This window comes from Dermacentor albipictus, chromosome 5, assembly GCF_038994185.2.
Source record: "Dermacentor albipictus isolate Rhodes 1998 colony chromosome 5, USDA_Dalb.pri_finalv2, whole genome shotgun sequence".
Classification (NCBI taxonomy): domain Eukaryota; kingdom Metazoa; phylum Arthropoda; class Arachnida; order Ixodida; family Ixodidae; genus Dermacentor; species Dermacentor albipictus.
The window spans coordinates 136141812-136166672 of record NC_091825.1 but is presented as its reverse complement, the minus strand read 5'-3'; the positions used below and the strand labels follow the sequence as shown (position 1 = coordinate 136166672).

Sequence of the window (24861 nt, the reverse complement as noted above, 5' to 3'; positions counted from 1 at the left end):
GACGTGTCACCGGTATCAGTCCGACGCGGCAAAGAGATACGAACACGTTTGTCACGCTTGAAAAGCAAACCACAGCGTCCACAGGCGCGCTCTACACGGATCGTCGTTTCTCTGACGCGCTCTCCGAAACAGACGCGGCGAACGACGCTGTCGACGGACGCCGCAGCAGCTGCGGCGCCGCCGCTTCGCTTGCGGTGGCGCTAGAGGCGAACAGCCAAATAATGGTGACGTCAGAGCATTTCGCGTGGGCCGCCACTTTTCCGGTTTTGGTTTCCGTCGCGAGTGCCCGTACACGCGCCCTCCCGCAGACGGAGCTTCGTCGCTGCGACAAATGCAATCCGCGCACTTTCGCCACTGCGATAAGGTTATACGGTTTTCCGAATGCGCTTCTGCAGACAACTATAGGGCGTCGCATACTGCGGCTGTTGGTGCTTTACGAGATATAACCATCTCTCTAACGGGGGGTATACTTGTCCGGTAGCTTTTTACAGCCTGTCGTTTGCCATGCGAAAGCCAAGACAAGCGAACATCTCGTAACAAAGCCACCGGCACATGCAGCTAAGGTTCACTAGTGCGTGTTTACCTCCCTTTTACTATACTAAGGGTACGCCAACAGCACCGACGAACTACGACAAGAACTGAGGTGAAACAGCGCGAAAAAGACGAGGACACAAAGAAACAAATACCACAGACAAGCGCTGACTGCCAACTGGAAGTTTATTTGAAAATCACCGGACATTTATAGCTTTCATCAGCATAGGCATGCGCACATCATTCACAAAAACATCTGCAAATCATCATTTTAATCTTTCTTCCAAAAATGTTATTTCTTTTCCCGACAAGGCAAGAGAGGGAGTGCTCACACATTTATCGCCTTCCTTTCTTATATGAAAGGCCTCTATTATCTCCCTTTCCTTCTTGCTCTTTCCTTTCCCTATGAATTTAGTCTTTTCAAATAAGGGGGTGCATTGACACTTGTTACAGTGTTCAGCTAAATGACTCCCATAGCCATTCTTTAGGTTAGTGCTGTGTTGACGAGCTCTTTCATTGAAGCACTGTCCCGTTTGACCTATATAAGATTTCCCACAGCTTAGCGGTATTTGATAGATGACATTGCTCCTGCACTCAGTGAAACGTGTTTTATGATTAGTGGTGCACAAGTGCCTTTCGCGCTTGTTCATGCGATTGCATATCGAGGACAACTTGCACGGGGCACTGAAAACCAAATTAATATTATGTCTATTAGAAACTTTCTTCAGATTGCGAGACAGCTTGTGTAGGTATGGCACCACTTGCACTAGTCTTTTGCCTTTGTTTTTTTCTTGGGAAGCATCGGAACTTCTTTTCTCTTTCTGCAAAATGGCTTCGCATACTGCGGTCAGTCACCAGCTACGACAAGCTGGTGACTGAGGATGAAGGCATGCCTGCGCTGTGCGCGCTGTCCAAACGTAGCCTCTACGAAAAGGTTTGAATTCTCTGCGCGCGCCGACCTACAGACGGGCCTTGTGCTGAGGTTATCGATTGAAACGGACAGTGCTCTTCGTTCTCACAAGCTGCGAACCGTCAGATGTGCGACAAGAGCCAGCGACATATCTTGTCCCTCGACGAATGGTTTCATAAATTCTGACAAGCACTTGCCGTCATCACAACAAGGCTATTTCATTGCACACATTCTATCATCAACAACTTATCTACGTACAGTTGGAGCTACAAAATATGTAGAACAGTTGTGAACTACAAGGGGAACAAAGACGCCCGATGTGTGTTTTTCTTTTTTTTTTAGTTGCAATCATACGAAGCCAAGTAAAGCAGAGAGGAAATTGTTTGTTGATTTATTTGAAGTCCAGAAATGATAAGGTGAAGGAAAATGGAAGTGGACAAGAAGATGTAGTGCGAGAGGTACTAATATTCGAAAACGCTGAACGAAGCCTCAGACACTAGTTCCATGCTATTTACGTTCGGGTACACTATTTCGTGTTGTATTACACATTTGCTGCAATACACTAAATGCCCGCTGAACGTGCCCTCATTTATTGCTAACAATTCCGTACTTGCGCTCTGCAGTAGAAATCCAAGGGAGTCGCACGGCGCGCAGTGGTACTTCGACGGCGCGTGCGACCTTATTGTGCCTCACTATAAATGACATAACACGGCAGCTTCCCGAGGGCTGAAGCCGAAGCAGCTCGAAACAGCTTGCCAGATTGATTAACGGTTTCAGGGCGGACAGGTGCTTCGTGATCCCAAAATGAACGAGCGCGTCGCAGGCCAGACGAACCTTGACACGGTGAGAAATGGCGCAGTTCAACGCTCTGTTCTCGTTGCTCTGTGAGGATTTCTTGCGCGGGGGATATACCGGATGCGCTACATAATGGATGACCGCACTAAAAAGGCTGAGGGCGCGATACTCGAGGGAGGGCAGGCCTCTTCTTGCGCCTTGCCCAAACGATTTAACAGAAGCTTGCCGAGAGCAGCGCCAGTCTGTTTCACACCTCCGCGATAACAAAGAGTGCGGCCACAGGGCGCACGCGGAGGGAGACGCGATGCAAGTGAACAGCCGCAGCGCTGCAGTAATTTATCGCCACCGACGTGGGCGTTATGAGTACGCCCTATAGCTGTGCTCGTTCGGGCCCTTGACGGCGAAATAACGTGAATATTGCGAAACGCGCGACCGCGCAGACGTGGCGAGCATACCTCGCGCTTTTGGCCTTCGCAGCCGTATACACGCAGCTGAATTAAACGAGCAGCTTTATGTTTGCTGGGAGACGCATTCTCGAGCTAACGATGAAATAAACGCCTGCACCGGAGGCAAAGCATACGGCTCCGACAAGGTTTGGAGCTGCACAAGTCGTGGACCTGCTCGGTCATTAGTGTACGGCTGGTAGTTGCCTACATTAACGAACCGGTGCGCAGCTCCCCCCCCCCCCCCACCCCCTATGTGTACAAACACCTGAAACCATGCCCCCATCGCGCGTCACACAGCCAAGTATTAATGATTATGCGGGGCTTTCACTAGCTTAGGCGATACGCCGGAGCCACAGAACGGCCAACAGATCATGTTTGCGCAAACGAATATGGGCATCCAGAGCAACAATTTCCAAGGATTATTATTTATTTTTTTTACACCTTACGAACCCCGATAAAGGAGGGGAACTGCTTTTCAGATCTAAAGAGGTCGGTGCCATGACCGGGCAGTTCAGCAACTGACTTCCAAACATTCTTTACGACGCGTAAAGGTACTCACGCTATGGGCGCTAGAAATTCCATCAATCACATCTGCAGCAGGCCAGTGTGCATTAGTCATGATGAGACGGGGTCGATTTTAAGACGACGTTCCGGACTATCGTGCGCGCCTGCTTTTCATCCAAATCTGGAATGGACACAAATCTCTGCTTTCAATCGGAGGCGCCGAGGAGATCCGAGCTCCCGACAGCTTGATCCCGAATCGTTAAAAGAAAGAAGCAGAAATACCGGAAATCTTGGAATGCCTTCTCGCTCGCCCTTAGAGCCGCACTCAGGAGAATATTGACCGGAAGTGCCAGCTCTGTGATTCGCTCACCGCACTGCGTTCATCTTCATGAGGGATAATTACCGGTATTTTTCTTGCACGGTAGATTGCACTGATTTAACAGGGAGAGGCGGACTAGTTGGTGGTCGATATTGGAATGCATCATGTAACCGCGCAAACGACACTGGACGAAGAAGAAAACACACAGGACAGGCGCGGATTTTTTTTGGAAGGGAGAACAGGGTCCACGCAAACACACAAACACACACACACACACACACACACACACACACACACACACACACACACACACACACACACACACACACACACACAAACACACACACGCACACACACGCACACACACGCACACACACGCACGCGCACGCGCGCACGCACGCGCGCACGCACGCACGCACGCAAACAAAAACAAACTCCTCGGCACGGGTACAGGCCACCTGAAACTTACAGGTTACGAGAAGGTGAGCAGCGCTTCCGCGGCTCCAGAATGTTCAGCGAAGATAAGCTCCGCCGCGGGCCCACCGTCTATTTCAAAGGCGCATAGGCCACCTCAACGCTTTCGCCAACGGCTCCCGTGCGCTGTGTGCAGCCCTGTTGAAGGGCAAACGGTCACCAAACGCAGGCTTTGAGGATAACTCTCCTCTCTGTCCTTGAGTGGCGAGGAAACTAATTAGCCCATTATTTTTCTTTTTTTCGCCGCTCATCCGGCACGCCACTCTCTACACGTGTGCACTATAGCTTCGAAAGAACGCAAAAAAAAAAAAAGAAGACTCACTCGTTGCTGCCAGTGTAGCGATAAAGCGGTTTTCTGCGGTCTAGAACAACGAATGCCGCGTATTGAATCAGCGTGCCGCTGTTGTTGCACAATTAGCAGTTATCTACGGGCGCTTAATTAATGGCTGACGCGGGGACAAAAGGCTGGGCGGTTCCGGATTCGTTCACACGAATGCAAGGCTGTATTCGCAAAGGCAACCTTTGTGTTCGGAAACTTGTTCCGCGAAGTTTCCTCTACTAAAGTTCGCCAAACCACAATGCGAAGCTTTATTCTAGAACACGGGTTTCTATTTTCTGTTTGTTTTAACTGCAAAAGACGGCGGGTTGTACAGAGCCGTGGGCATCACGGACGTCTGTTGAGGTTTCTGTGGTGAGGACAAAAATAGAGACACAGAAGCGTAGAGTGCGTAAATATGGAATTGGTCTCAACAGCTGTGGAAATAAAACGAGGAAGACACAAAGAAACAAAATAAAATGAGCTTCACGCGATTCCCGACATTTATTAACATCGGCTTTGTTTTATATAAATGACTGCATGTTTGTGTAAGTGGTAGGTGGTAGCTGCAGAACGCTAATTAATGTAGCCGATATCAAAGGTGAGAGCTTGTGCACGTTTATCTGTTCTCTTTTCTAATATAGCGCACACAAGGCAGTCCACTAGGGAGCGGTCAGATGAAACCTATTTAATATGTTGAGATATAACAGAAAGAGAAAATCACGATCTTGGTGGCATCTGCCAGCACCACGTCCTAAAGGGTATGCTCACATAATAATAATAATAATAATAATAATAATAATAATAATAATAATAATAATAATAATAATAATAATAATAATAATAATAATAAACGGTACCTCTGCGACAGCTAGCTTTCCTGCACAGCTAGCTCTTGTCACTGACGCAACAACTGCTGCGACCCATTTATAGCTTATCTGTTGTGCCTCCTTCGCACTGAGTTTGATACGAAAGCTTCTTCGGATCACGTAGATTACCATACGCGTTGCGCCAGCTTGACCACTGGGGCAGCGTCACACACGCTTCCGTCCGCAGCGTTGATGTACTGTTCGGTTTCTGACGCTTCTTAGAATCAGTTCACTACCGCTGAGTTGCACAGCATAACTTGCCGCTAGCTATCCTGCAGAGCATCACTGTCGCGAGGGAAAGAAACCCTCTCAGAAAGGGGGGTCAAGACAAGTCGGTAGGTTACGTGTTGTGTTCCGAAGAACACAGTGACGGCATTGCTTTAGGGTACAATTTCGGAACGTTCACAGTTCTCGTGCGAGAACGTCACAATCGCCACAATGTCCACAGACCACTCATGACGGGCGTGAGCCTCTCTCGAAAAATTTATTAGTTACATGCCTAGTGCAACGAGAGACAGACGCGGTTAAACAGGTCTAAGCCTGACTAGCGAGAACCACGCTGTGTTTTTGCAGCTGCAACAGTCCTAGAGCGCACATGGTTCGCAGAACGTGGGGCAGCAGTAAAGCACGCACGTGATTCGCACAGATCCACTGCACGTGCAGTATAATAACGCGTCGGAAAGGGTGAGGGGGACCGCTGTGTGGTCCCTCTCTTAGCCGATGGCCTCGGGTAAATATTTGGGACGCGTGACGGGCTGATTTGGGGCCCGCACGGTTGCCGCCCGGCTGACGGAGAGGAACCACGCACCGCGTGGGCCTCTCGTAACGGACAAGAACTGCCGGAAGGCACAACGTGCAAGCGCGATCTCGAAAACGCACGCGCGTGTTTGTGCGCGCACAACTTAAGGATAGTAAGAAATTTAGTCTCCTCGTACAACGGGTAAACTCCTTGAAAACAATGAAACATTTTTTGTCACATTTAGGCTTTAGTAAACCCAAGAGCGGAATACCGTACCCATGCAGGGATAAAACGCTGGACAGAAGGAAGCAGGTACTGATGCCGGAATGAAAAACCAACGAGGAGAGACAATGTATAAGAGCTGTGCTTTTTTCTTACTGCAATGAAGATTTGCTTCAATGCAAATCTTCACTTACTTATAACTTACTTCACTTACACTTATAATGCACGTTTGGCGTGCATTATAAGTGTGCTATTGTGTATGAATTCAAGCAGTGTGTTGTGGTGTCTGTTGGAATGTACCCAGCGATCTACGCTTATAATTAGGTGAAACTGCATTCGGTATATACTCATTATGGAACCACGGGCGCTAAAGGAGCTTCAGCCCTAAACTAAGCGTGTTTTATTGAATCACACCAGCGACATATGCGACGACGATTGTGGAAAGGGAAATATACGCTCAGTCTCACACTCAGTTTTACGTAGCAAGGACTTTCCTCCATGCTCAGTCTTCTTTCTTTTTTTTTTTCTCGTGCTCGCATTTCATCCAATCTTGGTAATAGAAAAGAGCGAGTCTGTTCAAGAAAATGTCTCAATTCGTGAACTGTATCGGTCACAGTAAGCGCTTTCGAGAGCGTTCTCGTTTTCTACGTCGGCGTATAGAAGGTGGGTGCGGCACGCTCTCGCTTGGCCTGCTTTCCGAATCACGGAGCAGCATTAATTGACATCGTGCACTTAACATTACCGGCGTAATTATAGAGGTGTTATGTTGTTCAAAACCTTAGAAACGCGGCGCTATCATATCGTGGATAGAGACATGGCGGCGGCTCGACTGTAGCTTCATTAATGCGATTATGTTACACGTTGATGTTAATCTGGACCGATTAATTCAGCACGTAACACACATTGTTCTACTTCTCAAAGCAGCGAGCGGAGTGTGCAGCAGTTGCCGTATACCTTGTACCAGGACTTGAATTATTTGTATCCGACTTGTCGCGGAGCTCGTGCAGCGCTATTGGCGCTAATGATAGTGGCGATAATGAGAATTTGATCTGCCTTTCACGAGATTGCTAGCCCTGCCAGAACACTCTCGAATACCTACTCGAACATGATATAAAGCTTTGTTTGGCCTTTGCCGAGACGACGCGGATGGCGACTTAACTTTAAAAGCGCGGGCCTTTGTCCAACACACGGTCGGCGCCGATTTGAGGTGTAGCCCACCTTAGACACTTCTCGTCAGGTCCCGTACAGCCGGCCGCGCAGCTGATTGGTGCAGTGGAATAACAGCGTCGCCATGCTTCAGTTCCGCAAATCAGACGAACACTAATGGAAGTATGACGACGCTGCATACACTGACGCAGCAGCTGACCGTTGTCTACGACGCCTTTTCTTTTTCCTGGTGCGATACAGAGTGAGAGAGTCATTATTGAAGTCTGTTCTTTTTATCTAGTGAGCATGGCCGTATTCTTGCTATTATGCAAGGGAGAAGACTGGAGGCAGAAAGTACCTTTCCTCTCGCCTCATCTGCGGCAAGCATCAGTGAACAAACAGGCGTGCATGTTATACCAACGGCGACATGTTGCACGAGGGGAAAGGTTAATGCAGCGGAAAGAAGGAAGTGTATTGTACACGAAACGGCGACAGTCAATGTCGTAATCCCGATGTATCATGATCACGTCGGCTAAAGCAAGGCTGAGGGCATCGAAGTCATTCCTAGCGCTTAGTTTCTGGCCAAGTTTTAACAGGGACGGCATTGTGCTACGAACATTTATCTTGGTCCGTTGAACAATGGAGAACTAAACTTCGTTAGAGGTGCCGTTATAATACGCTTTTAGATGAGTGAAAAAAAAAAAGCTTGTGGAGCAAGAGCGATGCAAGAGAAAGTGCACGATTTAGAATGGAACGAAATGAAGAACCGCACACACACGCACAAGCACTCGCACACATGCACTCACACGCACACACAGTTCAACCTATCCGCGTGGTCTCGACTGACATTGTTCTCTCTGCGAGCAGCACATTTTCTGCCATAGAGGGATGCACATTATGGATGTACGACGGTTGAACAGAAAGTAGGGCAAAAGTAGGCGTAAATATATATGGCGAGTGAGTTCCTCCAGGCGCATGTGGAGTTTCGACGTAAGTGAAAACCACCCTTTCGTGTGCAAATACCTTACACCTTCGTTGAGAAAAACAGTCAAGCCTGTACCGAAAAAAAAGAGAAAAATTCTGGGTGTCGCAAATTGATCATTATTCGGTTACAGTGAATTGATGAGACCCGCTGCATTCTCTATTGTAGTCACATTCGTATGCTTGTGAGCAAGAGTGGCACAGGGCAGGAAAAATTGGTGCACGTGAACCAACCACAATGAAGACCGCACAACGAGTGCGCAAGTCAGCAGCTACGGCCGCGAGCGCTCTGGTCAATCTCAAAGCCGCAGCGTGTTTGCACCGTGCACCAAGTGAGAGAGAGGTGGGTGGAAGCAGACGGCACGGGGCGCTCCCTGCTTCCGCCCCAATTGGGGCCGTTTAGTCAGGGCTACTTCATACGAGGGTGGTCCCGACAGGGACGAGAAGCTCGAACGGGACCAAGGGCATCGCTTGTATAGCGTGCCGGGCGCGAGCAAGTGAAGGATAGAGAGCCCACGATGGTGCAAACACGCACGATCAAACACAAACGCACAAGCAAACGCGCACTCAAGCGCTCACACACAAGCCTGCCGTCTGCTGAACGCGTGTCGTCTGCTCCCCGCTCGTCTGCAGACGCCCGGCGTTTATACAAACTCACGCACACTCCACACGCGCTACTGCTTGCTCGAACCGGAGTCTGTTTATCTTCAGTCTTTATATATCTTACTCTGAACGCACCATCTCCATGTACGATGCAGACGAACAATGCGTCCCCTTATAAAACCTCGAGCTGTTGACCCCTACGCCCGCCAGGGTGTTGCTCGGTCTTTAGCGGGGCGGAACGTATAGCAATTCGCTGTGGCTGGTACGTATGATAGAAGCATAGCGAGCGGGGGGAGCTAGGGTGTTTCTAGGCGTCGGCGACAACTTTTCCTGTTAGCGTGAATTTACGTAGGCCACAAGAGCCGCCTTCACTTCCGTGTTAAGCTGAACGAACGCGAGATATCGAGACATATATAGGTCCCTAAAAAGAAAAAAGAAGGAAAGAAAAAGAAGGGAAGGAAGAGCTTTGATTATTTTTCATGTAAGCGCTAGCGAAAAGAAACAAACACACGGACAAAAAGTTTGCCAGTAGATCCAGCATAGTGCTGATTCGTGGCTCAGCTTAAAGGTTACTTTGCTGGTTGCTCTCTTTCGGCAACTCCCCCGCCTCTTCCACTTCTCCTCAGTGCTGTTGCGGCCATGTCACTCAGAACGTCTACTACGTGCTTCTTATGCGCCCAACATGCGCCGCAGAAAGAAGAACGTAAGCGCCCCCTGTACAATGCAAAAATTACTTGGGACTGGTCAGCGAGCCATCTTCGGCAAAATACGGCAGACATATTATTAAATGACTTTTTAGTAAACGCTAGGGTTAGATCAGCGTTTTTGACACATACAGCCCTCTACAGTTACGTGTGAGGTGACGCATTTTTTTATGCCCTCTAATGCGGACTAAACTTGGACAGACCATCCAGTGTTTGGACCTGCCATCCACTTTGTACGTAGAAGACTCTTGCACCAATGAACGGAGACTACAACTTATACAGATCATGCCGTTAGCGTTATAGACAGACGTTAGATGTCGAGTGAGCCCTCCGTTGCGACGCTGTTATATTTATTAGTTTCAGTGCCATTCATCAAGTATTATTATTATTTTGCTGCAGAACCGAAAAAACAGAGAAGCCGAGGTACACTTTATTACAATCTCTCCACAGCAACCCACATAAGACAAATATAATTTCATAATTTGTCTACTTGGTGGCGCACATAAACATGCTACACCCCCTGATATTCCACAATTTGTCCACGCGACTCATCACGCTGAGCTTAGGCCTCTGTGTCGTATCTTTGGAGCCTGTTCCTAAGGTAGATAACGCGCCTTGCGGGGTTCAAATATGGTCTTCAAATAATTTCGTACGTCCCACTATTATGATTGTGAATTAAGAAGTCCGAAGAAGCATACCCTGCATCCAACACTTTGAGTTGTCCGCAACCCTGTCGAACGAATCCATATGCCCCTTAACTCTCATATCCAATAATTCCACATGACATGTATGGAAACATACGGATTCCTAAATGTGATCTCTTATGTTTCATAAGGGGTTATTTGATATGGAAGTTATGGGACACACCTTTTTTTATTGACAGGGAATTAATGAGAAAAGCATGCCATATGTTGCCAGAAGCTCCACTGGGAATTTATTTCTTCATTATTGCCTCTTTTTCGTCATTCAGTGGTGCGCAGAAGTGTTTCAATTGAATGACAAAATTCGAACCAGAAAGAGTTACGCACGTTCCATGGACACTCTGTATTAGGTGATTAGTTGTTTTTGACACGTCAGACCGTACATACGTGAATGTACAATTCTCACCAACCGTGGTGATTTTCCAGCAAACACTGTAATAGAGATACGAACCTACATTGTATGACCTAAAAAGTGTGTTCATGTGTATTTTTAATCTCCGATTTCATTTCAATCTATTCGTTTTTTTTTATTTGCCGGAAGGGCGATTTCGGCGGAACCATGTGTTCCTATAGTTCACGATGTCATATTTTCTTTTGAAGACAGTATTGAATTACTCCTCTAAGTGTGCATTTTGTTCTTATTCCCTGTTTGTACCTCGTTCTTTTTTTTTGTCCTTGTGCACCAAATTACTATAAAGTTTGTACGCTACTTCTTGGACACATTAATAAAGAATTCAATTCACTATGTATTAAACCTGTCACGATAGATCCTGATAATGCTGACGACAAAGCGTAGGACTTCGACTCCACGTACACATCAAAACCGCCTAAGGCATCTTTATATAGAGGCACAAAAGCAAGGAACCGGACAAGATTAGGTATGATGGGACGAATGGCACCCAACGACCCCTGGCGAGTAGACGGGGAAGGAAGGAAGCGGCCATTTCATAATCCGGCACCAGCGGCTACCCAGCAGCCAGACGAGGAAGGCAACGTTACGAACATAAACGTCGACCCACATATAAAATAGATCGGAAAGCCTTCCGCGATTTGGCCCCAGCTAGCGCCCGCCGCCGCGGTGCCTATCGGCGGCCGTTCGACTTCCTCGTAACGCGCGCATAACAGAGTGTAGCGGCAAAAAAAAAAAAAAAAACACGATTACGTGAGCAATTCGTGGGCCGCAGCCACTGACTTTCTCCGATCGCTTTTACTGCACTCTGCAACACCGCCGCCGACACGGTAGGGAAAAAGATAATATAAAGAAGGAGGAGGAGGAGGAGGAGGAACAAAAAAGGCAATAAAGAGGGAGGAGAGAGAGAGAAATAACGACGAAAGTGGGCATATAAAGCTTGCACAGCCGAGCGATGAACGTAATCGTTCATTAGAGAAAGCAGAGGCACAAGGAAACGACATTTAAACGAGCACGCATTTCACTAACTTTGGTCTATAGCTGAGGAAACGTCAATGATATTTTCGCGTACTAATGAAATACGCTCTCAGTACTGCTATATAGTATAGAACCCCAGTAGGCCACTGCTCATGTTTCGTAAACGGAAACTGTACATATTCAAGGCAATGTTATGAACAAACCGCATTGAGTGCTCTTGTTCGTGAAGATCTTTAACGGTGCTGTATATGACGAGGGTACCATAGAATTTTCGTGTCCGCACACAAGAACTATCATAATCAATGGCTGATACACCTGTAAGCAAGCAAACGAAAAATGCAATGGCGCATAGCCCCGTCACATTCATGGCTACTCACTTTTCGTGGCTTATTTGTGATGACACTACCGCTGTAGTCGTTGTCGGTGATTTCATATGCGGATGTGTCGGGACCAAAATGGGAGTGGTTTACGCGTTTTGTGTTGCAGACATATCGCTTGCGACGCCACACGGATCCAGCCCAACCGACCACTCAGCGGCGTACGTGTATCGATTTGACATTATCAAAGATAAGTGTCTGCAGTAGCGAGTATGCCGGTCAGTATGTATCATAGCGACCACAAAGCCATTGTGACTGTCGTTATTAAGTGATAATGAGTGATGCCAGTAAAGTCTTTACCACATGTCTGCTTACCACGATGTTTATACTTCCGTTAGTCATCCATCTTCGGAGGGCGGGATGGCCTTGACTTTTTTTTTTCTAAGATCTCAGTCGCCATAGTGTTCTGCTGATGAGCATGAAGCCGAAGCCGCGGGTGCGAATCCCGGCTCGCGCTACCGCATTCGATAAAAACGAAATGAAAAACAAGACAAAAAGAAATTTGAATAAAGAAAATAAATAAAAAAGCACGTGTACTTAACTTTATGTGAGCGCTAAAGAAGCCCAAGTGATAAGAAACTGATACGGCACTCTCTATATACGGCAGCCCTCTTAGGCCGTGCAGTTTCGGGCAGTTAGACCTAGGTTTCTTTTTTTTTCTTCGCTATTGTGGTATGGTGAGAATTGTGCAGGTAACATATGCCAACAGACGTATAAACGTCAGATAGCAGACGTGTTTTCGCAGTTTGTAATATTGGTACGTGCTTAAGAGTAATTTATTTATTTCGTTTTGTGCAACAGAATGCAGAGGTACCCTTGCACACTACATTCCCGATAACTAATAGCTAGGTCGCAAGGGTTTATAGAGCTACGTTGTTGACCAAAAACATAGAAATGTAATTCGGTACAGCGTGTGTATGCGATTAAATTCAGGTCGCAGGAGTCGAAAACGGCGTTGTAGGCATCAATGAAGGAGTTCTAAATAAATAAAAAAAAAGATGCTTTTGCTGTACACATCGGACAATTGGGTGTGAAAACATTAATAGAGCTTTCCTGTGCGCGAACAGGGCCTCTTGGAACTGGTCCAACCAGGATCTCGAGAGATCTCGCCGTAGCGATAGCGCACGTCGCATCCCTTTATGAGCAGACGTAAAAATATATCCGTAAAAACGGAAAAAGCCAGCAAAGCTCGAAATCGGAATGATTATTCCCGACGATAAACACAAGTGAAATGCTTTTTTTTATTATACTAAGGTTCCGAGGCTTCTGAGCTGAATACACAGAGTCTCCCAGCTAACTTTAGCCAAGCTGTTCAACGAAAAAAAAAAAGATAAGAAGAGACGGTACAAGAAACACTTCTAATACCTACGGTGTTCTGTCGTCAGAACTCTGACGACCGTACACCATAAGCCTTAACATCTTGTCTAAGACCGTGTTTTCTCAACTTTTGTTGTTGTTGTTGTTGTTGAATAGCTTGGCTAACGCTAGCTGGTACACCCTACACAGCATCATTGTTTGAACTCGTATACAAACAAACCAGTGTCTTCCTGACTCATCATAACCTCTCTACGCGATCGGTTTAGTCATGCATAGTATTTCATACAACGATTACAAGAGATTAATTTTGGCGTTGCAAATGTTCAGCTGCCGTGGAATATCAGTGGCAATGCGAATACTTTTCTGGTCTCGATAACTGGATTGCTCACAGGAGAAATTTCGAGATTGTTGAGTAATTCGAGGTTTAATTTCGTTGTTGATAATTTTCAAACGTGTGCGGTGCGTTAATGTACGATTATTTTTTTTTCTATGCTCTGAATAACTCACGACTGCTCACTACAAAAGGCATCCCTAAATCCTTGTAATATTTCGACACTACCATGATGTGAGATTTTATGCTTGAACAAGTAATTTATCTTTTCAATTGAGTTCCGAAAACTGTCGAAAATATCACCCACGAAAATGAAAGCCGGGAAGGGAGAGAAACTTGATTCCCAATATTGTTCTGCACTATGTTTTCACTGCCATACGCAAGTGCAGTGCGGCGAAGATACTGTAGAAAGCAAGAGTGAGAACGGGGCGAGGAAGCAAAGCTTATCTTTACTTCATTAAAACAACAATAGATAAGCTATACATTTCTTAAATAAGTTTTGCTGCATTCTGTTATCAAGTTCACTACCTCCTGTGCTCAAATGTTAAGTGTATCAGTAAGATATTTATGTATGAAGTGCATGTAACAAGAAAGCTTTTACACATTTCTGCAAATTAAACAAATGTTTGTTTTTTCAAAGCACAAGAGCTTCCAAGCTTTCAGATGCAGGTGTGCTTCTATCCCATTACCAAATGCATAATGTTATGCATGTTCTGTATCTTCTATTTTGTGCGTTGACAAGAAATACTTTATTATGCCCATAAACGGATCTAAGCTGTTACAAATTATTTTCGTTTCAACTTGAAAAATACTTTTCTCGCGTATTCCGAGTTTTCTTCTTTTGTTTTATGAGTGAGGATATTTTTTCACTGTGTTACTACGATTAAGACGATTAAGAAAGATTATTTGACGAAACTAAAGGAAAGCGATTATTTAAAACAAAGTCTCAATATTTCCACGCAATATATCTTTCTGAACACCAACAAAAGTATAACAATATTAATTAAAAAAAACTAAAATGTAAGGGTAAAACTAAAATGTAAGAATAAAACTAAAATGAAACGAACGCCCTTAAGGTGAGGGAGAGAGAGAGGCTCTTTAATGAAAACTGGAGAGGTTTGCCTGCCTGCACGCCTACCATGCTGGTTCAATGCGCGTGAATGCCATGATAAATGAATTGATGCACAAAGAACATACGACACATAAAACACATATTACTGATATCAAGGCGGAGTTATTCCACTACATTACCAAGACGACGTCTTGTAACAACGTCTTATATATTCTTGTTTTTATTTCTTTTATTCGACACAGTGTTTTTACATGCGACTGTGGGAAGAAATAAAAGAAGAGCGGTCACGCAGCGAAATCGACGCAGCACAAATCGTGCAAACGCACGTGTCCCACGCAGAGCGCCGTGTGCTCAGTCTCGAGCGCACAGTCTTGAGCAGAGCCGTGAGCACAGCCTCGAGCACGGCTTCTCTCGAAGAGCGGAGCCCGACACCTACATGGTGGCTTCCACTCTCTCTTTCTTTCACTCCCGCATCCCCTTCTTCACGTGTAGGGTAGCGAACTGGACAGTCTAGATGAACTGCCTGCTTTCCTTCCTTCCCCTTATCGTATCTCTCTCTCTCTCTCTCTATTTATGTCTCGCTCTTTCCACTCAAAGTGCTCACTGCGGAACCCAGTACATACTGCTCGCGAGAACAACGCCACCGCAGCTGAGTAAAGAGTGTAGCAGGTCAAGGGCAGCTCTCTCACAACACAGCCAGCCTCTCTATCTCTCTCTCTCTCTCTCCGCCTTTCCCCGTGGGCGGTGTTCTAAAGCTTCCCTCGCTCAGACGCCGCCAGCTCACTCATTGAGCCCACTTAGCTCGACGCGTGAAATTCACTCAGCGCGCCTTTAACGAGATCACGCGCTTCTCGCGACCCTCCGCAAGTGCCGACATCCTTTCCGATACCAGCAGCGGCCGCAGTACACCCACGCTGCAAAAACGACCGTGCAGGAATTGACGCAGTCAGACTTCCGTTCTGCATTCGGGAAGTCGAGCGTTGTAATGCGATAAAGCGACAGGCGCCTCCGGCGCTGACGTGTTTGCGCCGAGCCGTTAGATGCGTTGAAACAGCAGACCTCCTCGTCGTAATAGGCTGCCGTCGAAGTCGTGGAGCGCTTCCTCGTTCATTTGATCCGTCGCACAAAAGCAGTAAGTCGGAGGAAGTTCTCGAAAGCCCCAGTGCAGCTCGAACGCGTCACCACACTGTAGCTCATAACAGGAAGCTTCAGCAATCTTCATTTTTTTTTTCCGAGACGAATGATCTCGTTACTGTAACTTAACAACTGAACCTCTACTTCTGTGCAAGTTCTTAAATTGGTCGCTGTTCATGACTCGCGCTGGGAAACGACAGCATAGAAATTGGCAATGTTAACTTCCGCTCTGCAAAGGGGGAGTGTAACGTTGTACAATCAAAACACAGACGGCTTCGACCATGGTGTGTCCGCTCGGAGTCGCTGGGTCCGCTGATTAAGAGCAGGCTGAGTTGTAATAGACACGTTACAGAAGCGATAATGTGCCGCTTTCTTGATTTTATCACGTAGACACACACACAAGAAAAGAATGAGAAATAGTGTCAACCGTTAAAGAAACGACAGACGTACAATCGTATCGTACATCTGAAGGAAGAAAAATCCCCAGCATTCCTTTTCTCAAATAAGGGGAGTTAAGCAGCTGAGTTGAACTCGCGGGACAAAACGGAGACGGCACATCGATGTCGCTGAACTATCAACTGAGCTTTATTTTCCCGCATGTGAGGCTGCAAGTATTGCGGTGCACGTTCAGACAAATTAAAACACATATACACATAACCTGCAGCGCGCCGTATCGACCACACCAAGGGGGCTGAGGAACAATATAGGAAGTCACCTGCCAGAAGGATCTATGCTCTTGCTTTCGTTGTCAGTTAGGCTGTTAAGCTCGTCTTAGCCTTGAACCAACTGACTCAATTCAGTACCGTTCTTCTTTATTGTTTATTATATCCTTGAGCAATAGGGCTCCGTTTCCATGTCGATATTTGTACGGTTTGCTACCGAGGGGTTTTCTACATACGTGCTCCTTCTGTGACGACGTTCACTTTAGCGTATGGCATTACGTATGTGCCGCTTAATCAAAACGCTCGTTCAGCTGAATGAATGTATTTATAGAAATCGGCGATAGTTAAGGATCTGCCCTGTACGTCCTCGTCCTCGCATTGCATCTCGGCGTGTCTACACATTCAACAACAAAAGGCAACAAGCAAAAAAAAAAAGACGGAAACGCTTACCTTGCGCTCGTTTCGGCGTCATTTGTTGATGCCGGTTTCGATTAGAAGCCTGCGAGAAAGCAAGACACAGCGTGACTTTAGGAAACGATCGAGATCCATGATAATGAAATAAACATAGGAAAACAGGAAGAAGAGGAATAAACTAGAACTAATTTAACGGCTCGTTTGGACATGGAATAGCTTGTCACATGCACTTCGCATGAGACGCATTTACATCTACGCTTATACACAGCGTCGTTCATGCAAGCAAGCACGCATGTGCGACAAAAGGAATTCGTCGACCAGATTTCTGTCGCGAACATACAATGAATGAGCACAAACACAACAGTAAAAAAAAAATCTATTTTAATTTTGCAAGCAGAGCAGCCACTCGCCACTGAAATGACCTCGCGTAGTGCGCTATATATAATAGACGTATACCGTCTGCGTGCTGTTCCGCGTGACCGCGACCGCCGCATGCACACACTTGCGCAATTCTAGCTTAACAATGCGCAAACACGACGAAAGGCCAAGCCGATGTTTTGCCAGGGTTTTTCGCATCTTACAGTAGCATATATGGCTAATCAAGTGCACAGGTGTATGTAGCAATCGTGCGCCTGTCCTCCTCGTGTCGCAGCCCGATCGTCCTGAACCCCCGCAAGGGCGCGCGATACATGGAAACGCGAAAAAAACGGGGATAAAACGGTCGTTCTTCCGCCATTTAAATAGCGTATACGTATCACGATTCCATCAGGCTGCCAGATGTCACGCACAGCAACGGTAAACGAGATAGCCGGCGCCGTGCCACCACAGTGCAAAGATACAGCGTATACATGCGTGTATGCAGCAGTGTCGGGTCGTACCTATAGCTACAGCCCTTCGCTGCCGAGCTCACGCCACAAGGCGGAGGACCGGTAATCAAGATCTGCGCGGCGGGTGGAAAACGCAGATTAGCCGAGAGATTTGGAGTTTCGATAAGCGGGACCACGCGTGAGGCGAGACGCCGGCGCGCCTTGAGACGATCGCAAACACCGCACAAACACCGAGCGGTGCACGTAAATTCGCCCCGTGGCAGCCTCGATCGAGAACCGGTCTCCGGCTATAAAGTCTCAAAGTGTAAGTACAAAGTATAAAGTGAGAAGCAGGTAAAAAAATGCTCCGCTGAAATTATACGGCCTCGTTGAAGGGAGTTGTGGACAATTCCCGCCACGAGTGTTTGTTGTTTACGTTGGTTTAAACCGCGTGTATACTTCGAAAAATTTCCCGTGTGCCCCAGTCTTGTAGTTGGCCGTGTGCCACGACATCGCTCGGCGAGCTCGGTTCTTATCGTCCGTCGTTGAAGGTGTGGCGCAGTGGGGCTTCTCGAGATGGGCACACTACGCGCTAGGCGTTTGTTCGGACCTCGTATATCGGCCGATACAGCGACCGATAGGTTAGAAAGACACGTCGGTTTGATGACAGAGCGGGACAACAGTTTGAAGATAACAGTACCTGTGTCTCGATCGAGCTCAAATGCACATGTATGTATGTATGTATGTATGTATGTATGTATGTATGTATGTATGTATGTATGTATGTATGTATGTATGTATGTATGTATGTATGTATGTATGTATGTATGTATGTATGTATGTATGTATGTATGTATGTATGTATGTATGTATGTATGTATGTATGTATGTATGTATGTATGTATGTATGTATGTGTGTGTATGTATGTATGTATGTGTGTGTGTGTATGTATGTATGTATGTATGTATGTATGTATGTATGTATGTATGTATGTATGTATGTATGTATGTATGTATGTATGTATGTATGTATGTATGTATGTATGTATGTAAAATGAACGAGTGATCGGAGTACACTAACTTCTGTTTACTTCAGTTCTGACATACGCTACTATCATAATTTCGGTTCGCAAAGTCTGTGGCGTAATGAAATACTACACGAACCAATGAACAGCAACGCTTCACAAACCACATCACAAACAAAATCTCTCTCGCTGTGGTCCGGCCCTACGACAAGCAGAGTCACGGATGGTACGGAACAGAAGAGGCGAAACGCAGAGCAGAGAAGATCATCGCCATCCAGAAACGACAAAAAAAGCAATATATATGCGCTTCAACACGTACGCTGTACGCATACAAATGCGTAGCCATAGGGTAAGCACCTACGGATCAAACAAGAACGATACGCGTCGTAGAGGGGCGATTTCGTCGTCCGCTCGACAAAAATAGACGCCCTGGCCAGCCAAAGACGCCACACGGAGCTGGGCACAACTACGCCGCAGAGGCCTGGAAGGAAAAGGGGTACGCGCAAAAGAAACGCGACCATCAGATAGAGGGCGTATGCTTTTTGGTAACCGGCCAAGAAATTCCTCCGCAAAGCGGGGACCGTTCATTCTTGCGTCGACCGCAGCAGCAGCAGCAGCAGCAAGGCAAATCGACGCGAAGAAAAACCAAGCGGGCAGCCGTAAAGCTCTCTCTTCTCGACACATATTTTGCTCTCTTAAGTTCTGTGCAGCGTACTGGAGGCTACACCTATACACTGTTTGGTCGAGTCAGGAGAGACAGAACAAGTGGTCTAACATTCACTTTCTAACATATCTACATTGCCAGTCGTATCGGTTCGAACTGTCTTCATGTTTACCAACACGCGGAAATTCACAAACGAGAGAAGGTTTAGCGTTTTAGCGCATTGAAAATCGATACGTTGTGAACGAACAACCGTCGCACAATTATTTTCCCCTAAGAGAACACAATTCATCTTGTGATTTCCGACGCGTCAGCATACCCACTTTAGCGCAGTGTTGCGCGAAATTAGCGCGGACGCGAGTTCTTAGACCTGCCTGGATGCACGAATACTACGCGCACTGTTCGTAGCGGCAAAACAAGACTCCCGCTTCTGACCAAACCGGCTGGCTTTGCACGCCTAGTACCACTTCCTTCATCGCAGCTAGTCGCGTTGGCACCTTCGAACACGCATAATTACTTCCTCTTGCAATATCACATGTTCCGACGCTCTGTCTGTATCTTTGCTTTTCTTTCCTTCTCTTCCCTAGCAGCTCGGTCTATCAGTTCGTCGACAACAGGCGGAATTACGCGGAAAGTGAACATTATTACAACGGCTAATTATCCAGCGAAGTGTATAAACGAATTGGAGGGAGGTCAACGACGAGGTTGTGCGCCGAATGTATAGTCGGTGCGAATGCGAGGGGCGGAAAAAAAAAAGAAATTGAGAATGAGAAAGGCCTCGCCTCGCACGCAACTTCACACGTCGGCAACGGACGCAGGCCACTGTGACGTCAGCTTTAGCGGTCACGGACGCCGCCGCGAAGTTATTGAATGACATGGGAACCTGACACGAAAAAGCGCCGACGCCTTCCTTTGTCGTGAGCATTGGTCCGTCAAGGACTTCTAGAAAGCAGTCACATTCTCTCCCCCCCCTCCCCATTCACCATTCCCCATATACCATATATATATATATATATATATATGTATATATATTCACACGATGAAATCAAACGTATATTAACCGGAATGGTCGTATCCATACAGGGACGACATGAATACAACCTACCTAACACTGCATACACACGCTCGCAAAGTGCGTTGGCAAAGAATCGTGAAGGAGTAAAGCAAGAGAAAAAACAGGAAGAAATAACGAGAGTTCATGTGAGGACTGGAGAGATAGGGGGAGAGATAAGAAAAGGCAATGAGGCTAATAACGCTTTCACCCCGTCAGCTACCCTACAGCGGAGGACAGAAAAGATGGGCCGTAAAGAAGTCTGCAGTCCCGGAAGCGATGGCTATATTACTGTAATGTGTGCGTGTACACGCGTAGTAAACAAAAAAAAAAGTTCCAAGGAGTCCTCCAGAACACGGATACAAACAAGCAACGAAGAAAGAGCCACGTGATTGGCAGTTTACGAACACGAGAATTATACATTTCCAGCGAGCCTTTCACCTCGCAAAACGACGGCCTTGCGCCCAATCAGATCGACTCGCCTCGATGATAGTACAGAACGCAACGTATCTGGTACTAGGGCGAGACCTCTCATCTCGCTCGTTTGGGGGTCAAATCGAACGCCGGCCAGTTTTTTCGACAACACAATCTTCATCGGCCACGCTCAGCCTACTCGCAGGTAAGCAGGCTCGTCCCCCTGCTGTGTACTATAACCCACACGGTGCCTTGCCATCCGCTCGCAGCTCCGCTTAGCGGTGGCGGAGGCGGCGTCCCGTTGTTATTGGGCTCAAGGTCTGTTCCTTCGCTGGTGAACGAGCCGGCACGGTGGCTCTCAGAGTAACGGTCCTCCCTCCCGCTTCTGCTGATCGGCTTACCGTATTCTCGCGCTTACCACCCGCATTACTTATTCGAGGAGTATATACTGTTGAAGTGATGGCGCGGGTTGGACTTGATTTTATAGCACAATGTGTTTTTACAGCCCTACGTTTCGCCCAAGGCTGACTGTCCAGAGGTCCCGGAGAGCCATTACTATGCCATTAGATTTTGCCGTTAGATGCTCGAAAAGCGAGACGAAAGGGTTGATAAGAAACCTATGCTGGTAAAATCGAAATGTCATTACGCCTCCAGAAGTAATAGTGGACAGTGAGAAATGCTGGGGACGGTGATCACAGAACGTTTAGAACGTTGTGGCGTCGTGCACATTGTATGTGAGCGTGGAGATCAGTATATGTAAACGCGCCGTTTCAAGTATGTCATCGCTTTCATCTGGAGCTAGCATAGTAGGAAGGTTGCCAGACAATCGTCTTCAGCCTGCTTCCCTCGAACTCGGAGAATTTCTTTCGAGAAACTCACGGCGCGCGGTGTTGCTTCGCACGGCATCTAGAAGTATCGTCGGAAATGAGAGGGCTGGAGGCGGGAAAGGGTGAGTTGCACTCGCCCACCAACCTCCACATTTGGGGATGAGTGTCACTGTATGCGTGCGTTCAGCCGTGTAGTATTGCAAGCGAGCCCGTCAATCTTTTTTTTTTTTTGCATCTCCCTTACCCTAACTTCTCTCCGCTTCAGCCGCAACGCACTTACGACCTGTCTGTGCTCTAGAACTTCTTTTATAAAGCGACGTCTGTAGCGCACCTGACGACGACGATAAGCACACATTGCGGCACTTCAAGCAAAACATAAATGAAATCGATAGCATGCGCTAAATGATCGTCCTGGTTGCTGTTTTTCTTGATCAGTACACTTCGCTCCCGAGTTCCTAGCTGAGATCGCCATAATACGCTTACTTTGGCAACAATAATGTGCGAATTCTAGCCCAAATCGTTCTTTCTTTCTTTCTTGTTCTCCTTTTGTTCTCCCATCCCCAATATGTAAACCAAGGCGGAACGCACCGGCGGCTTGAGTGAGCGAAAACGCGGCGTACACACCTGACAAACCGCGCCGAACCGCAACGAATGAAACGACGATTTCCCCAGGCCCGCGTGTATTTTGACGCCGTTGCTTCGGCCAGCGTTTGCGTCAACGCTGAGCGGGAGACACCCCGCCGGGACAGGGCCCGGAGCAAACGAGGCCCAGCCGCTCGAGCCTGTTGCATTATTATTCCGCGCCACGGTGTAGACTAACGGCCTTTCTGATCGAGCATTGTGGAGACCGCGGCGAGCGTTCGATGTAACGCCTGCGCGGCCGCGACGTGCGTGCGTGCTGAGCCCGTGCGAAGCTGTCCTTATTCGCCGGAAACGACCCAGTCGACAGGCGTTTCCCTGCGGCGATGCACGCAAGCACTCGGCGTAAGCGAGGTTTCGAAGCCCTTTCGTGCCCACACAAAAGTGAGGCGCATTGTAGGGGAAAAAGAAAAGAACGAATAAAGGAAAAACCAGAATGGCAGAGGAATGCGATATATCAAGGCGTAAGGACGGAGGAAGAGGGAGCACAACTCCTTCCATAGTATTCGAACGGAGAGCTTTTCGCAGTCGGAAGCAAAAGTTTGCGGACCCCGAGGGCCGTAAGGCGACTGCAGACCGAATACGCGAAAGTTTCGTCGGATCTGTTTGCCCTGATCTCTCCACTGCAACCCGTGCATAATAGAACCCAACACAACAGAGCTGTATGTGACGTCGGCCACTAATGTGTCAGCTATTATGTCCATGACATATGCCTGCTGTCACAGACGAACGGTGCGTTTTCAAAAGATGACGAAAACGAGTCAATGACGAACCGCTTTAGTCTATGTCAAGATACGAGGGATATAATATAAATTATCTTGTTGCCCTTTCTTCAATTGTAAGAGACTGCCCAGTGTTCGTTTTCCAACTGTTAGAAAACTGAAATGTTACAATTCAGCAATCGTCATCCTTCATTCAGTTAACAATTTGACGTTTAAGCCACTGCATGACCAGCTATGATCGCTGGGTACATGACAAGAGATGACACAAATACACAACACACGCCTTACAGTACGCACACGGTAATTTATGCCACATATTATGCCACAAAGCAAGTCTCCACCGCAATAACAACAACAACAGCAACCAAAAAATAACTTTTCATTAATTTAACTGTCGACTCTAAGGACACCGCTTTACGAAAGTACATCTCGCGGACATGTGAGAAAGTGCACCATTTTCCCGCTCTTGACCTTTCGCTAGCAACACCACACATCAAGGAAACAAATGACGACGCTGTCCTTCGAAGGATGAAATAAGGATCAGTGAAAGAGTAAAATCTTGACGAATGCGTTCTTTCGCACCCTCAAGTGGTCACGATTACCAGCCTCTAAGAGAGGCGTGCGGTTAGGTGTAAACGAAGCTGTCGCTGTCGCATAAACTTACATACATTACATTACATACACATACACAACTTACATACATTACATTACATACACAAGAGAAAAGAAAACAACACACAAATCTACAAGATTACTTGTGCCCTTCGTGTCGATACGGAGCATGCATGAAAACCGTCCGTTTCTACCCATGAAATTATGGGGATAATTGCTCCATTTTTTCGCAATCTTTAGATTTTTTTTCAGCACCGAGTAAAGAAACACCGAGGATTTGTTGGCACCTTTTGTGCAACGCCAGTTAATCCTCGCTCAGTGAGTGAGTGAGTGAGTGAGTGAGTGAGTGAGTGAGTGAGTGAGTGAGTGAGTGAGTGAGTGAGTGAGTGAGTGAGTGAGTGAGTGAGTGAGTGAGTGAGTGAGTGAGTGAGTGAGTGAGTGAGTGAGTGAGTGAGTGAGTGAGTGAGTGAGGTAACATTATTTCGGTCCAGAGGAGACGCAGGGGAAGCTCCGCGCCCGTCAGAGCGTTTCTGCAACATGTGCGCAGATGTGTAGCAGTTATTTGAAATCCGATACATTAGTATAGCCCCCACCAATAAAAGAAATACTAAACAAAACGCGTGCATGAACGAGCTATTCAAACATAGTGCATGCAAATGGGATAATTAGTCACATATCTGCATTTGCATTTGAGACCTCGTTCCAGTTCTTCGGCGAGTAGGAAAAGTACAAATATAAGGCTTACTATGCTGAAATAAATAAATAAATAAATAAATAAATAAATAAATAAATAAATAAATAAATAAATAAATAAATAAATAAATAAATAAATAAATAAATGCCATCCGGGGCGTATTTCATTCCGAATGAGGAAAAGAAAATACCTTAGCTTCCCCCCCCCCCCTTCTGCAACCTGATATTCAAGACAGAGGTGCAGTAAGGTAATTAATTAATTAATATTTTAGTTCGAACATAACTCACGAAACTACTTCCACCAAAAGGCCCACTGCGATGCGTGGCTCAATCCGAACGGCGTTTCGGTGCTGAGAAAGAGATCCCGGGTTCGAGTCCCGGCGGCGGCAGCCGCAGTGCGATGGGCACGGAATGCAAGATCATATACGTGTACCCTCGCTTTGGGCGCACGTTAGAG

General features: G+C 46.8%; 1 protein-coding gene across 4 annotated transcripts in view; it reads right to left on the bottom strand.

Moving 5' to 3' along the window:
* The window catches only part of LOC135909253 (protein FAM107B), a 206046-nt gene that overhangs the window by 93309 nt on the left and 87876 nt on the right, over window positions 1–24861 (bottom strand). For all 4 annotated transcript variants that reach the window (XM_065441144.1, XM_065441142.1, XM_065441141.1 and 1 more), the window contains one exon: window positions 16991–17039. In XM_065441144.1, the coding sequence (XP_065297216.1) occupies window positions 16991–17039 (49 nt within the window). The remainder of the gene's footprint in view (window positions 1–16990; window positions 17040–24861) is intronic.